Source organism: Eptesicus fuscus, chromosome 8 (genome assembly GCF_027574615.1).
Source record: "Eptesicus fuscus isolate TK198812 chromosome 8, DD_ASM_mEF_20220401, whole genome shotgun sequence".
Classification (NCBI taxonomy): Eukaryota; Metazoa; Chordata; class Mammalia; order Chiroptera; family Vespertilionidae; genus Eptesicus; species Eptesicus fuscus.
The window spans coordinates 56,766,803-56,780,296 of NC_072480.1; the positions used below are offsets into that span (position 1 = coordinate 56,766,803).

At 38.7% G+C, this 13,494-nt stretch overlaps 1 protein-coding gene and 1 non-coding gene across 2 annotated transcripts; one reads left to right on the forward strand and one right to left on the reverse strand.

Annotated features, from left to right (window-relative positions):
* Positions 1-2,228: 2,228 nt before the first annotated feature.
* On the reverse strand, positions 2,229-2,334 carry LOC114227739 (U6 spliceosomal RNA). The gene has a single exon (XR_003613807.2). It is a non-coding gene; the product is annotated as a U6 spliceosomal RNA (small nuclear RNA).
* Positions 2,335-11,867: 9,533 nt separating this feature from the next.
* On the forward strand, positions 11,868-12,651 carry LOC129149971 (eukaryotic translation initiation factor 1-like). Its single transcript, XM_054719931.1, has 2 exons — positions 11,868-11,956; positions 12,399-12,651. The coding sequence occupies exons 1-2, from the start codon at positions 11,868-11,870 to the stop codon at positions 12,649-12,651; spliced, it is 342 nt and encodes a 113-aa protein (XP_054575906.1).
* Positions 12,652-13,494: the final 843 nt, after the last annotated feature.

Here is a 13,494-nt window from a genome sequence, read left to right on the forward strand (position 1 = left end):
TTCATGAATCATTGAATAAAGCCGATTTGATCTTTAAATTTACTTAGTTGAATTTTGTTTTTTAACAGCCCAATTTGCCAACCTGTAGAGAAAAAGAGTTCTTAGAAAAATTCTTTAGAGAATTTTTTTGGAATGGAAGAATTTTTTCCCCTATATAGTTTTAAAAATCAGTCTCTGGTTCTTTACTAGTATATCTGGTACAGAACAATTTTGTTAGGGAAAATATGCTGAGTCGAAGAAAAAAATGTTACTGTGAAGGTAATACATATAGAATAGATATAGTAGTCATCCAAAACCTATAGGGTTGTGCCTTAGTGTGTCATCAGTTTTCTCTCTCATGGCATATTTTTGTGGCTATCCATGTCTCTCTACCAACAACATTCTTTTACTTAAGAATAATATCTTTTCTGCATAACTGACATGAACACATTCCAGTATGTATTTTTAATTCTTTTTCTCATGACCATTCATCTGATAACCTTATATAATTTATTTTCTCAGATTTAATTAGTTCAAATTTTATTGAGAGTAATTTGTTTGTTAACCTTTTATTTAAAAAACACTTGACCAGGCCAGCTGGTATGACTCAGTGGATTGAGGGTTGTCTCATGCACTAAGAGGTGCCCTGGTTTGATTCCCAGTCGGGAAACATGCCTGGGTTGTGGGCCCGATTCCCAGTAGGCAGCACGCAGGAGGCAGCTGATCCATGTTTCTCTCTCTCTCCTCCTCCCTTCCTATATCGCTAAAATAAATAAAAACATATTAAAAAATAAAAATAAATTAAAAACACTTGACCAGATATGGGATTCATTGTCCTTGGGTAAAGTATTTGCTCTGGATTAATCAGCTGTATCTAAGGTGATGTAGGGAATAAGTGGTAAATAATATGGCCACCAAGTGAATTATACACAAGATAGACTAGCATGATTTTATGAATAGGCATCTGAATAAACTTATCTATTATAAGAAGAAGAAATGGACTTATCAGATACATTTTTGTTTGGATAAAATAAATGGCAATAGTAAAAAACCACACAAATGCTTTGAATGAATGAACTGTTTCTATTATAAAAGAACTCTGTATTATTTTCTTACTGTAATCAAATTTAAAATATTTAACATTTATATTTTGTATATAAAATTTTGAAGTATAAGTTACTTCAGTAACTCCATTACCCTTCGTTATTATGGAATAATGATAGTTTTACTAATTGTTTTTAATACTTTATAATCACAAAATGGATGCTAAAGGTTATTTTGGCACAGACAAAATCAAATGCAAACCCTTAATTAAAAACATTTTTAGATTTCACAAATGACACTTTAAGAAATATATAATCATATTTGGATGTAATAAGTGATTTTCTACAATAAAATAATGTATCCATTCTTATAATGTGTTTTTTGACATTTCTTTAATTGCAGATCACTTAAATATTAATATGAATTTTTGAACATATTGTTTTATATAGTATTTTATTACTCAAATGATTATGCTGCATATATTTTTTTCAAACTGGCATTCCAATATATTGTACATTTTTCTGATATTTCTAAAATTACCATTTTCCTTCTCACCTTTTCCTTTTACCTCAACACCTTTACAGTGCTGTTTTCTCAAAAGGAATTCTCAATCTTCAATAAACATCTAAGCATAAAAATTGTTTTAATTCATTATAAAATGTTGTATATAATTTTGTGTCACTAAATGTGGACATATATAGAAAAATTAGATGCAGTAGGTGAAAATAATTGAAGAGCAAAATAAGTTGTTATGATCAATGCATCCCTTATTTCACACTATAGATTACTATAATTTACTTGTAAAATGTATGGTGTTTTTGCAATATTAATATGTACTTTATCATCTCTAAATTTTTTTATTCCCTTAGAGTTGAAAATCTCTAGTAGAGCACAAATGAGTTGGTGGAGCATAAATAATATCCGAATACTACACTGTCATAGCATATTAAAATATAATTATTATTTTAAATCTACTTCATGAGAATAAAGCAAAATGCTGGGAATGTAGTGTTAATTCAGAAAACAATGTAGGCCACTTTTAGCACCTAAGACTTAAAATTTGAACTTTAAAAGTGACTTTGAAATTACAAACTCTAAAAATTTTTAACATATTTTTAGTAAAGTTGCCTATTATCCAGCATTGAATATCTTGCAGAAACTCTTTCAGATTTATAATGAAACAATTTTCAAGCCACATGATTTACAAAGTATACATAAGGTGCTTTAAAAATGTGTGTCATACTTTGAAAGGAACCAGCTAATCTTCTCTGACTCATTCCAATTTTTACATATATGTTACCATACAACCACAACTTTTAAATAAGTTTTTTTCTTTTTAGTTTCAGCCACCATTAGATACTTAATTGTATAACATATGTCATTTTATAGGCAACAATATCATTTAAGTCAATAGTAACATAATAATTACCATTTTACAGTAAATGTTTATTGTTTAAGCCACCCAGTCTACTGTATTTTAGTATAGCAGCCTGAACTAAGATAGGTTTTGGTACTGAGAAGCAGGACACCACTGTTACAAAAACATATAAACGTGGAAGTGGCTTTAGAAATGTGTAATAGAGACTGGGAGAGTTTTGAGGAACACGATACAAAAAGTCTATGAACTGTTAAAAGTGATCTTGGTGAGAGTTCAGTAACAAAAGGTAACTTACAGAAACAAACAGTAACAAAAGGTAACTTTCAGTAACAAAAGGTAACTTTCATCTTCAGAGCGAATACATAAATAATCATGTATAGAATTTGGTGAAAATATGCATGATAAAGGCCATGCTCAGGAGGTTTCAGGATGAAATGAGGAATAGGTTATTGGACACTAGAGAAAAGGTGACGCTTGTTATAAAGTGACGAAGAACCCGGCTGAATTGTGTCCATGTTCTACTGTTTTGTGGAAGGTAGAACTTGGGAATTATAAAATTAGATATTTAGTTGAGAAGATTTCTAAACAAAGTGTTGAAGGAGTGGCTTATTTCCTCCTAACTGCTTATAAGTGAAGAAGAGAGAAATACATTGAAGAAAAAATTGGTAAGCAATAAGTAAAAAAGAAACTAGAACTTAAAGATTTAAAAAAATTCTCAGCCTATCCATATTGCAAAAAAATGAGAGCATGCTCTGAAGAGAACATGGAGGGTGTGACAGACCAAGCATTTTGATGAGGAGTTTGGAGTGGGTATAAACTGTGGACCTAATTAGCCATCTAATAGAAACCAGGAATGGAGATGAGATTAGACCAGCAGAAATACTGCCAGGTGGGCCTGAAGAGAGAAAATGGGATGGAATGAGGGAAGGCTGTTGGAAGGACTTCTTTGATTCTATAGGACACGAACATAAAATTGTTCTGCAGAATGTGTGTTATGCTTCTAGGAAAGGGGAGAATGGCCCTGACGGTGATTCAGATGTCATTAGGACCACCACATGAGGCCAGTGGGCCTGAGACTGAAGCATGGAAATGGAGATGCCTGTAGTCACGGGAATGCAACCCCCGCTCAGATGAATATTATCTTTTATATCAATATTGATAAGATATTATTTCCCTGGCAACAGTGTTCAAAATCTACTTTTTCACCTTTTCACATAGAATTACAGAATTAAGACTTACTTTATAAATATTAAATATTCCAAAACACTTTATATTATTGTGAAGAGAGGGATTACTCTAGGTCAGTGGTCGGCAAACTCATTAGTCAACAGAGCCAAATATCAACAGTACAACGATTGAAATTTCTTTTGAGAGCCAAATTTTTTAAACTTAAACTTCTTCTAACGCCACTTCTTCAAAATAGACTCGCCCAGGCCGTGGTATTTTGTGGAAGAGCCACACTCAAAGGGCCAAAGAGCCGCATGTGGCTCACGAGCCGCAGTTTGCCGACCACGGCTCTAAGTGAACAAAAACTTGGCAGAGAATGAAAATCTTTTTATTCTAGTTCTATCTTTATCATTAATTATCTATGTGATTTTCAGCTGAGCCCTGTCATTCTCTCTGTCTCACAATTTTTATGAGGACAATAATACTTAATTTCCATATTTCCCAGGGTTGTTGTGAGCAAAATAACTCTGGTAATGCAGTAATTTGGAAATATGGTGAATGACAAAATATAAGATCTATTATTGTTGGTGTAATTTTAGTAGTTAAAATAGATTTGATTATTTGAGTAATGATAGCCATACTTAAATATAGCTGCTTCTCTGCTGGATATGCAATTAAATTTGTTGTGAGTGCATTTTTGCCTTTTTGGTACTTTAGTGTTTGTTTAATGTCTTAAAAAATATTTAGAGCAGAAAATGTGTTTGAATTATGTAATAAGTTAAGTTCAAAGGTAAAGGTGTTTAGCCTCAGGAAAACCTACTTATAATTGTTTGTCTCCCACCTACTAATGTCACTTAAGGTGCAAAGAATGAGTTGTGAGTTTAATTTTACATTAATCACCTTGACATTTAAAGAGAAAGAAAACTTTTTATGGGATTGCAAATGAGCACTTAAGATATTGAAATATCTCCTTGAAAGGAAAAAAAAAAATGCTCTTCTTTGTCTTTTAAAAATGCCAACGTTTTTCTCCATAGTAATGTGTAAGAGTATCCTATCTGAATTTAGGGAAAAGAAGCCAGTTCTTGATTCTTAAATTATAACTGCTGTTTACCATAAACTAAGCCAATTTTTTATCTTGTGAGAGAGATACGTATGAAGTACTAGTAACTTTCAAAATGCGTGCTTTGGGAATGAGGAAATTATGCTTTGGCGAAAGAGTAGACAAATCAACCATTTTTAAAGTGGCATTTATTCATTTTCATAGGATTATTAATTTTGTGGGTGTCTGACAGATAGATCCTCTTCAAATAGTGGTTCATGTGTGAGCCATAGAGGAGGTTTGAGTAGGAGGATGACACTGATGTGAAGAGAGGTATTGAAAGAAGCCTGGAAACCATGTGTACAACTATAGACTGAATATCTCACTATTCCAGTGCACGCTGATTTGCTGATATATACACTCAAGCTTTTTGTCATTATCAATATTCTTAATCTGTTAGTAGTACAATTACAACTGCTATAAGTTGAATATCTACATATTTTTTTTAGAAAAGTTTAAGGACCGTTATATTAAACAATGAGGCTTTTAGCCTGAGGTGGCTCTAATGCTATGCCAGCCCCTGCAAGCAAACCAAAATCTAAGCCTGTAAATGCCTCAAGCTTACAAATTGAAGCCTAAGAACAACCAATTACAAACAGTCAATTAGGCTTTAAGCTATAGAGCCAATTAATAATTTTCTTACTTTGCTTCCACCTTTTCTTTATAAAGGTCTCTCTTCCATGTTTCTGTCAGTGGAGTACTCCTAACCACTTCCAGCTTGGTGGAACTAATGCTAATATGAAGAATTGAGAGGTTACAGAGCTTGGGGAGGGAATTGTCAATACAAATTTGCAAACAAAATACATTCAGATAAAATGATCATTCTTGGCACATATTAGGAAGGTTACTCACTTGAGTACCCAAATCAGTGTTATACATGCTTAGTTTTAAAAAGAGGAATCATTTACATATTTGATATGTTCATGTTATGCCCAGAGTTCAGGGTCCCCAATAATCAACCACCAGGGAGCCTTATCTCCGATGCAAAAGCAAAGAGTCTTTATTCAAACCCGGGTTTGGCTCCCGGCCTCTTTCTGGCATAGCAGTGAGACCAAAGAGAGCGAACCCCGGGAGAGCGATAGGTTATAAAGGGTTGGTCATTTGGGTGGGCTTAGGGAAGTGACGTGGGTTACAGAGATTGCCTAATTTGGACTGAGTCTACTCCTCTACATTCCTATTGGCAGGTTTATGCAACTGTTACATCATCGCGGTTTTCTAAGAAAAAGGAGTCATATACATAGTTACACAGGATGGAGGGTACAGTACATTTTGTGCTGTCCTGCTCTGCCCTTTCATTCACAGGTTTGATGATGAAACTGAAAGGAGTTTTAGGGATAAAATAGGCAGGTTTAGGGAGTTTTAGGAATAAAGAGGGTCCATGGGGGAGGAAGGCACAGGTGAGGGCTTGGAGCTGCCAAAAGGCATCCATTCACAGAGAAAAAAAAGGGGGGGGGGTTCTATAGGATAAGGGGAGACGATGACATCCATTCACAGAAGATAGGGAAAAGCCACATTGTATGGGGAGAAAGAGGAGACAAACTTTCACAGAGGAGAGAGAAATGCTGACAAATGGGAGAGAGAGGAAAACAGATTTTCACAGGAGATAGAGAATTCTACCACGTAAGGGGGAGAGAGCGTGGGGGGCACCACTTGGAGTTTAGGCTTCTGAGCTGATACTCTGCAAAAGAGTGACCAATAAGAAGAGAGCATCAAAAGACAAAGAACTGTGGCCTTTATAAACCTTAGAAAAAATGGGGCTTAGTGGGTTACCCCCTTGGGACCCCCTCTCCATGTGGGAGTCTGTATTTGCTTCCAATAAATTTCCATCCTTTTCTTCTACCACCTTTTGTCTATGGCTTCATTCTTCGAATCCATCTGTACAAGAACCCGGGAAAGAAATCACCCTTGCATCCTGCTCAGGAAACCCAAACCAGTATTATGAAGAGAAATTAGTATACTCTTTCCTTGTACAGGTCCACGTCCTGATCTTCTCCAGAGTCCTGAGGCATTCATCTGTGGGGAGGAGGAAAAAAGAGACCCAGAGGGTTGAAGGTCAGGGCATAAGGATTGTTGAAAGGAGTCTATTCTTTAACCTCTGTCATCCAAAGCAGGGCTTTAGAGTGTGCATCAGAAAAGTCCTTGAATACGAGACTTTGTGAAGAAAAACACATTTTTTTTTTCTGACTTCCTCAGGACATATCAAAAGGCAGCCCCCAGGGGAAAAAAACCATGGAGATGTTTCCCACTAGAGAAGATCTCTCTTCTGGCCCCGAATAGGCCATGCGGCAGCAGAAGGTGAAAGGTGGTGCGTGGGTAGACTAAATAGCCATCTCAGATGGTGGATAAAGAAAATGTGAAGCCGAAACCAGTTTGGCTCAGTGGATAGAGCGTCAGTCTGCAGACTGAAAGGTCCCAGGTTCCATTCCGGTCAAGGGCATCTACATTGGTTGTGGGCACATCCCCGGTAGGGGGTGTACAGGAGGCAGCTGGTCGATGTTTCTCTCTCATCGATGTTTCTAGCTCTCTATCCCTCTCCCTTCCTCTCTGTAAAAAATCAATAAAATATATTGGGGGAAAAAAAAGAAAAAGAAAATGAGAATTTATTTAAGGAAAGGGTATAGAGGGTGGGATATCCAAAAGGCTGCACAGAACCCAGCCAAGGGGACATTGGGGCGATGATGGCAGCACCCAGGAGCTGGAGTCACTTCCTTATATGCCATCAATGGCAGGAAACTCTTGTCATCAGTGGGTTTGGGGGCTGAGGTGCTGGGTTTGTAATGCGGATGGAATGCAGTTATGCGATCAGGTGTCTTTAGGACAGTTTCCATTCCTTGTATAGTCTGACTCCTGGCGTCCAGCAAGTTTTTCCTGGTCTTTTGTTTCCCTGCGGTGGGAAGCTTACAAATGGCCATTAAGGATTATATTGCCCTATAGTCCTAACAGGAGGTACATGAGAAAGTCCAGAAATGATGATGTTGGTCACACCCGCAAAGGACCTAGAATCCAATAGATAGCAGCTCTTCACACAAAAATGCCAATGAGACTCTGTCATACTTTAGTTTTCAGGAATCAGGACTCAGACCTGTTTAGCCATTACACTGCAGAAACCAGGGAAGACCCAAAGGATACCACAAGTATCTGAGGAATTATTTTCCACTTTGATAAAGAAACAGTAAGCCTTCATTACAAAGTCTTAGGCCAGTGAAAGCCTCTTTTGAGTAAGATTAGATTTTTTCCAGATAGCAGGTACCACATTTAACAGTATTTTGTATCACTATTTTAGGCCACTTCCACCATTGGTTTTGGTCTTATTCCTGATTATAGTGGTACTAGAGGCCCAGTACATGAAATTTGTTCATGGGGCGGGGAGGGGGGTCCCCTCAGCCCGGCCTGCACCATCTCCAATCTGGGACCCCTTGGGGGATGTCCGGCTGCCAGTTTAGGCCCAATCCCAAAGATCAGGCCTAAACAGGCAGTCAGACATCCCACTCACAATCCTGGACTGCTGGCTCCTAATTGCTCACCAGCCTGACTGCCTGGTCACCCCTAACTGCCCCTCCCCTGCTGGCCTGATCACCCCTACCTGTCCCCCCGGCCGGCCTGGTTGCCCCTCATGGCCCGCCCTTCTGGCCTGGTCACCCCATGAAGCCTGCTTGTTCAGTTGTTTGGTCGTCCCTCACTAACCCCCCTGTCAACCTGGTCGTAGGCAGCCATCTTGTGAGGGCATGAGGATTAATTTGCATATTACCTCTTTATTATATAGGATTGTATCATAATGAAACCAAACGTGGGGTGTTTGAGTCTGAGTTCTTTGTCTTGTGAAATCGAAGAAAGAAGTTGTGGACAAAAACAATTAGGGAGAGCAAGGTTTATTGAGAGAAGCCAGTCCAGGAAATGTGCACCTGGGGTTTCAGGAGCAGGTCAGTGTCCAGAGCTTCCTTTCCATGTCACAGTCAAGAGTTATTCAGTATCTAAGTGAAGTAAAGTCTATTAGTCCATGTGTGGCGGTCCATATGGTCATAAGTCACATGGGTGCAGGGGGCACATATCCTGCCATCAACCTAAGAATCTAGCATGTCAGAGAGAGCAAGAAGAAATGCACTTTTTTAATTTAGGGAATGAAGACAGCCTTGTTAGCTCCTAATTGATCTTTTCAAAGAATTCTGCCTTAGCAACATCCTTGGATTGGTTTATATGCCTTACTGCCTCTGTCCTCGCAATATCCATACATTTTACAGTTCATGCCTCTCCCATGTGTCCTTCCTTCCCCACCCAGTTAGGGTGCCTTAGTATAACGACACCTAGCTGGGTTCTCCAATTTTATTTCTTCCTATGGTCCCAGTTCCTGACTACATAGCTTTCCTCTGTCTCCTCAATAATTAATATTTGCACTTATTAACATTCACCCAAAATTGCAATATCATAATGAGTTGATCAAAACATTTAAATTCAATGAAGTAATGATGGAAGGATAATTTTTAACTTTTCATATACCAACACTAATACTGAAACACTTTCTTACCTACTAAGTGCTATACTTAATTGTGGTACACAAGCTCTTTATTTTAATGAAAAGTTTCATTATCAGTTAATGTCTTGGTTATTTTACAATGTTTGCATACAAAGAAACACTGGAAAAATATGAGTCCTGATCAAATTAATGTCAGAGTTACTATATATAAAGTTTCATCTATCCAGAGGAGAACAAAAAAATGTGTCTCTAAAAGATGAATTCTCCCCATTTTATCAACAGCATGGACAGTAGAGTATGTTCTACCATACATTAATATCTGCTGATTACAGAGTTCTTAGCCTTCCGACTTGAGGGATGGACCTCATCTGCTCAAATGCAGGCTTTGATTAGAAGGAAGATAAGGGAAAACCATTTTCTTGGTTCTTTCTTGCCCATTCTTAACTGACATACTCATTTAAATTCCATTCATTTTTCTCTCTTAAGTGCTTATACCTTCCATCCCCACAACATATTGTCACCTTTCTTTCAGTCTCTGCAGTAACTCAGACCCAGTGAAAAGAATGCACGAAAGCATTGTTTCAAAACTAATTAGAAAAAGATAAAAAGCAAAAAGGTTTCATGGAAGAATAAGCCAGAAAGGACTTGGGTAAGAGAGAGGGCTCAGGGGAGTCCTGATTGGAAAAGCTGGGGAAGGGTGGAAACAGCCTGCTCTATTTTAGCATATGAAAAAGTTCTCGACTGATGGGAGAGCCCAGAGATTTTTGAATCAGAATTCGTGAGTTTTCATTCCAGCTCTGACACTTAGCTGTGTGTCACCTCCACTGGACTTGTGACCTCTCATTAAGGAGAGATAATGTTTATCTTTTAGGTTTGAGGATTACCTCAGATAATTAGTATAATAGAAATTTATGTTTTTGTAAGTTATCATTAAGTTAGAAAAATAATGGCTCAATATTTTTATTAGATGCTAATTTACTCAGGTCAGTACTTTTGGGAATAATTATGCAATTGGCCACTGTTTCATTTTATTCCAGATAAATGTTTTCCTATATCTGTTCTTCTCCCCTGAGTTCATGAAAAACGATGACTATTTAAGTCAGTTCACTTAACGTTAGTTACTGAGTGCATTGAGCTAAGAAATTTGAATGCATTATTTTCCTTTGCAATGCTTACAATAACCTTATAAGGATGTTATTTTCTCTACATAGGAAATTATGACCTAGAGAAGTGAATCAGGGTAATAGGTTTATACATTATACTAGTTTGTTTTCCTCCATATATTTCTTGTCCCTCATTCAACTGTAGCTAGAGTATTTTATGCCCAGTGTTCCAGGAACAGTAAGATACCACTGAACTTTACAATTTTTGATAACAAATTCCAATTTCTTTCTCAAACTATAGTCCAATGAGTAACTAATAGTAGTTAATTTTATTTTAATTTCTTACTATACAACAGAAAGTTTGAAAATATCTTACATTATTTCATCTAATCCTCTGAAAAATACTAGGAGATACGTGTTATGCATATACACATTTTATAGATCCTTACACAGATCTGAAATAAGGTATTTTTCCCAGGACACATCAATATTAAGAAGGAGAATGAGGCTTCAAAGCTCTCTAAGCTTCACCCCAAGGGAAGACTACAGGAATTCTTTTGCTTTATACTGTTCTGCCTTTTAGATGACCTCAATTAAAGAGGAAGTGTTTTTTAGAAAAGTAGTAGGTTTGAAAATCCAAGGATATAATGCACCTGGGACTTAAAAATGGGGTTAGACACTGGAGAAATTGCAAGGGCCCAGAGTTCCCCTAAGCCCACCACCATCAAACCAGAGTAGAAAGAGCTGTTAATGTGGTACATCTAGAGCAGCAATTTTCAACTGTTTGCCAAAGTAATTACTAAAATTCTGCAGCACACCAAAAAAAATATATATTTTTTGCCGATCTGACAAAAAACAGGCATACTTTTTAAATCATTAAAACTGAATGGCTATTGCTGTGCTGGATCTTGTCATTTTTTAATTTGATAATCTAAGGAAAAAGAGGTCAGTGCCCCTGACTAAATAGTCAGGTGTTGCATGTTTTAAAACGCTTGCAGCACACTGGTTAAAAATCGTTGATCTAGACAAATGGCCAAAATGCAGCTTGTTAATCTAATGCCATATCCGTGTGCCCAAGCATTACCGGTAAAGTCAGATGATTTTTCTTGGTCCATAGAAAAGCACAGAGATGGAGCATTAACAACCCTGCTGAATTTCTCAGAGCTCCAGATCTCAAAATCAGCCCGATTTTCTCAGGGCCTCTAAGGTGGGGAGGAAGGGAAGAGGAAATAATGGAACTATCCAAGAGCTGACCAAACCTAAGATTCCCCCCAGCAGTGATTATATGGACAGAAATCAGAGAACACAGTGGGATATCCATAAAGATGTTTTTGTGTGTTTTTTTCATGAAAGTATCGTAGGTTAAGGTTCAGGGCTCCTAATTTGTGTGAGTTCCTCCAAGGACATGGAATGTGTTGAAATTGCCATATTAGATTCCAATATTCTATTTAATTGAAGATAAATTATAAAAAGCATAATGTAGCCCCAGTGACTGAGCCGCCGCCAAAGACTCAGCAACCTCCCCTTGGAGGCCGCCTTGCTTCCTGATGCTCTGGCCCCCTGCCCACCTTCTCCTACCACAGCCTTCCACAGGCCGTTTCCACCGAGAAAAAGGAATCGTATTATATGTCCTCTATCCAGAACCCCCACTCTTTCAACCCCTTTGCTGATGCAAGAAAGGGTGATGATTTACTTCCCACTGGCACTGAGGATTATCCTATCTAATAAAGAGGGAATATGCTAATTAACCCTCATGCCGTTGCAAAGATGGCGGTGCCCACAGCCAATAAGGAGGGAATATACTAATTGACTGCCCTGCCCTCAAAGATGGCAGTGCCCACAGCCACATGATGGTGGTGCCCAGTCCCCTCAGCCCCACTGCGCACCTGCCTCCGGAGTCCCCAAGTCCCCTCAGCTCCCCAGTCGCCCAGGGCCAGCCCAAGGTGCAGGCAAGCCTCGGATGGTGGCTGCCCAGCCACCCAGGGCCGCCCGAGGCTCAGGTAATCAGGGCCAGCCAAGGCTTGCGCTGCCGACAGTGGCAGCAGCTGAGGTGTGATGGGGCGTCACCTTTCCCTGATCGCCAGGTCACCTCCCACCCCTGAGGGCTCCCGGACTGTGAGAGGGGGCAGGCCAGGCTGAGGTGCACCGGGCCTCTAGTATCCATATAAGAATTCAACAGAGAAACAGCAGGAAGACCCTTACCACTGTCCAAGGGATCGCCGATGTTTACGATAAAAAGAAACTATTGAAGGCCTTTAAGAAGAAATTTGCCTGCAATGGTAGTGTAATTGAGCATCCGGAATGTGGAGAAGTAATTCAGCCGCAGGGTGACCAGTGCAAGAACATATGCCAGTTCCTCGTACAGATTGGACTGTCTAAGGACGACCAGCTGAAGGTTCGTGGGTGTTAAGTGCTTTTGGCTCACTGAAGTTTAAGTGAGGATTTCTTTGCAATGAGTAGAATTTCTCTTCTGTCCCTTGTCACAAGTTTAAAAGCCTCACAGCTTGTATAATGTAACCACTTGGGGTCTGCTTTTAACTTGACTAGTATAACTCCTTCATGCAATAAACTGAAAAGAGCCATGCTGTCTAGTCTTGAAGTCCCTCATTTAAACAGAGGTCAAGCAGTGGGCGCCTGGCAGTGTCCAGCCTGAAACAGAGCAATAACGTGATGTTTTCAGCCAAGCCCATGTCTGGCCAGAAGCTCCTCAAAAGAGTCCCCTGCCCTCCAAGAATGTCACAACCTGAATAGCCTTCCCTGAAGCTGAGAGGAGAGGGGTAAGGCAGCAGTGGCATGTGTACCACTAGAGGGAGCCTTCTGTAGTCAAAGACCTACAGCCTGCCAGGTGGATGGAGCTTAGAGCAGCCTGCCACCTTCCCTCCAGGGAGGTGTAAGGGCTTCGGGCTTGCCACCAAGGTCTTTTTGACCAGACACATCTTAGCTAATTGTTGTCCAGACACCATAATTTGAGGCCAACCTTCTATCAGAGTTAAATTTTTGACAAGGGATCAAATTTCAAACTGAAGTGTCAGTCATGTAGCTAGCTATAGAGCTTGCAATTTACTGGCAACAGCTGCCCAATGCCATGTGAAGTAAAAAAAAAAAAAAAAAAAAAAAAGATTTTTGGTGTGTTTTTTTCCTCACCTTCAGTTTTAATGTTATGTTATGTCTTTAAACCTTTATTTAAATAAAACTTGTTTTAAGGGAAAAAAGCATAATGTACACATTTAACGTATAGAGTTCAATGAATTTT

Excerpts from the sequence above, each read along its gene's own strand:
- LOC129149971 (XM_054719931.1), top strand. The coding sequence starts at position 11,868 with ATGTCCTCTATCCAGAACCCCCACTCTTTCAACCCCTTTGCTGATGCA. Across the intron at positions 11,957-12,398 it reads CCCACTGGCACTGAGGATTA|TATCCATATAAGAATTCAAC; the intron begins TCCTATCTAATA and ends CCGGGCCTCTAG.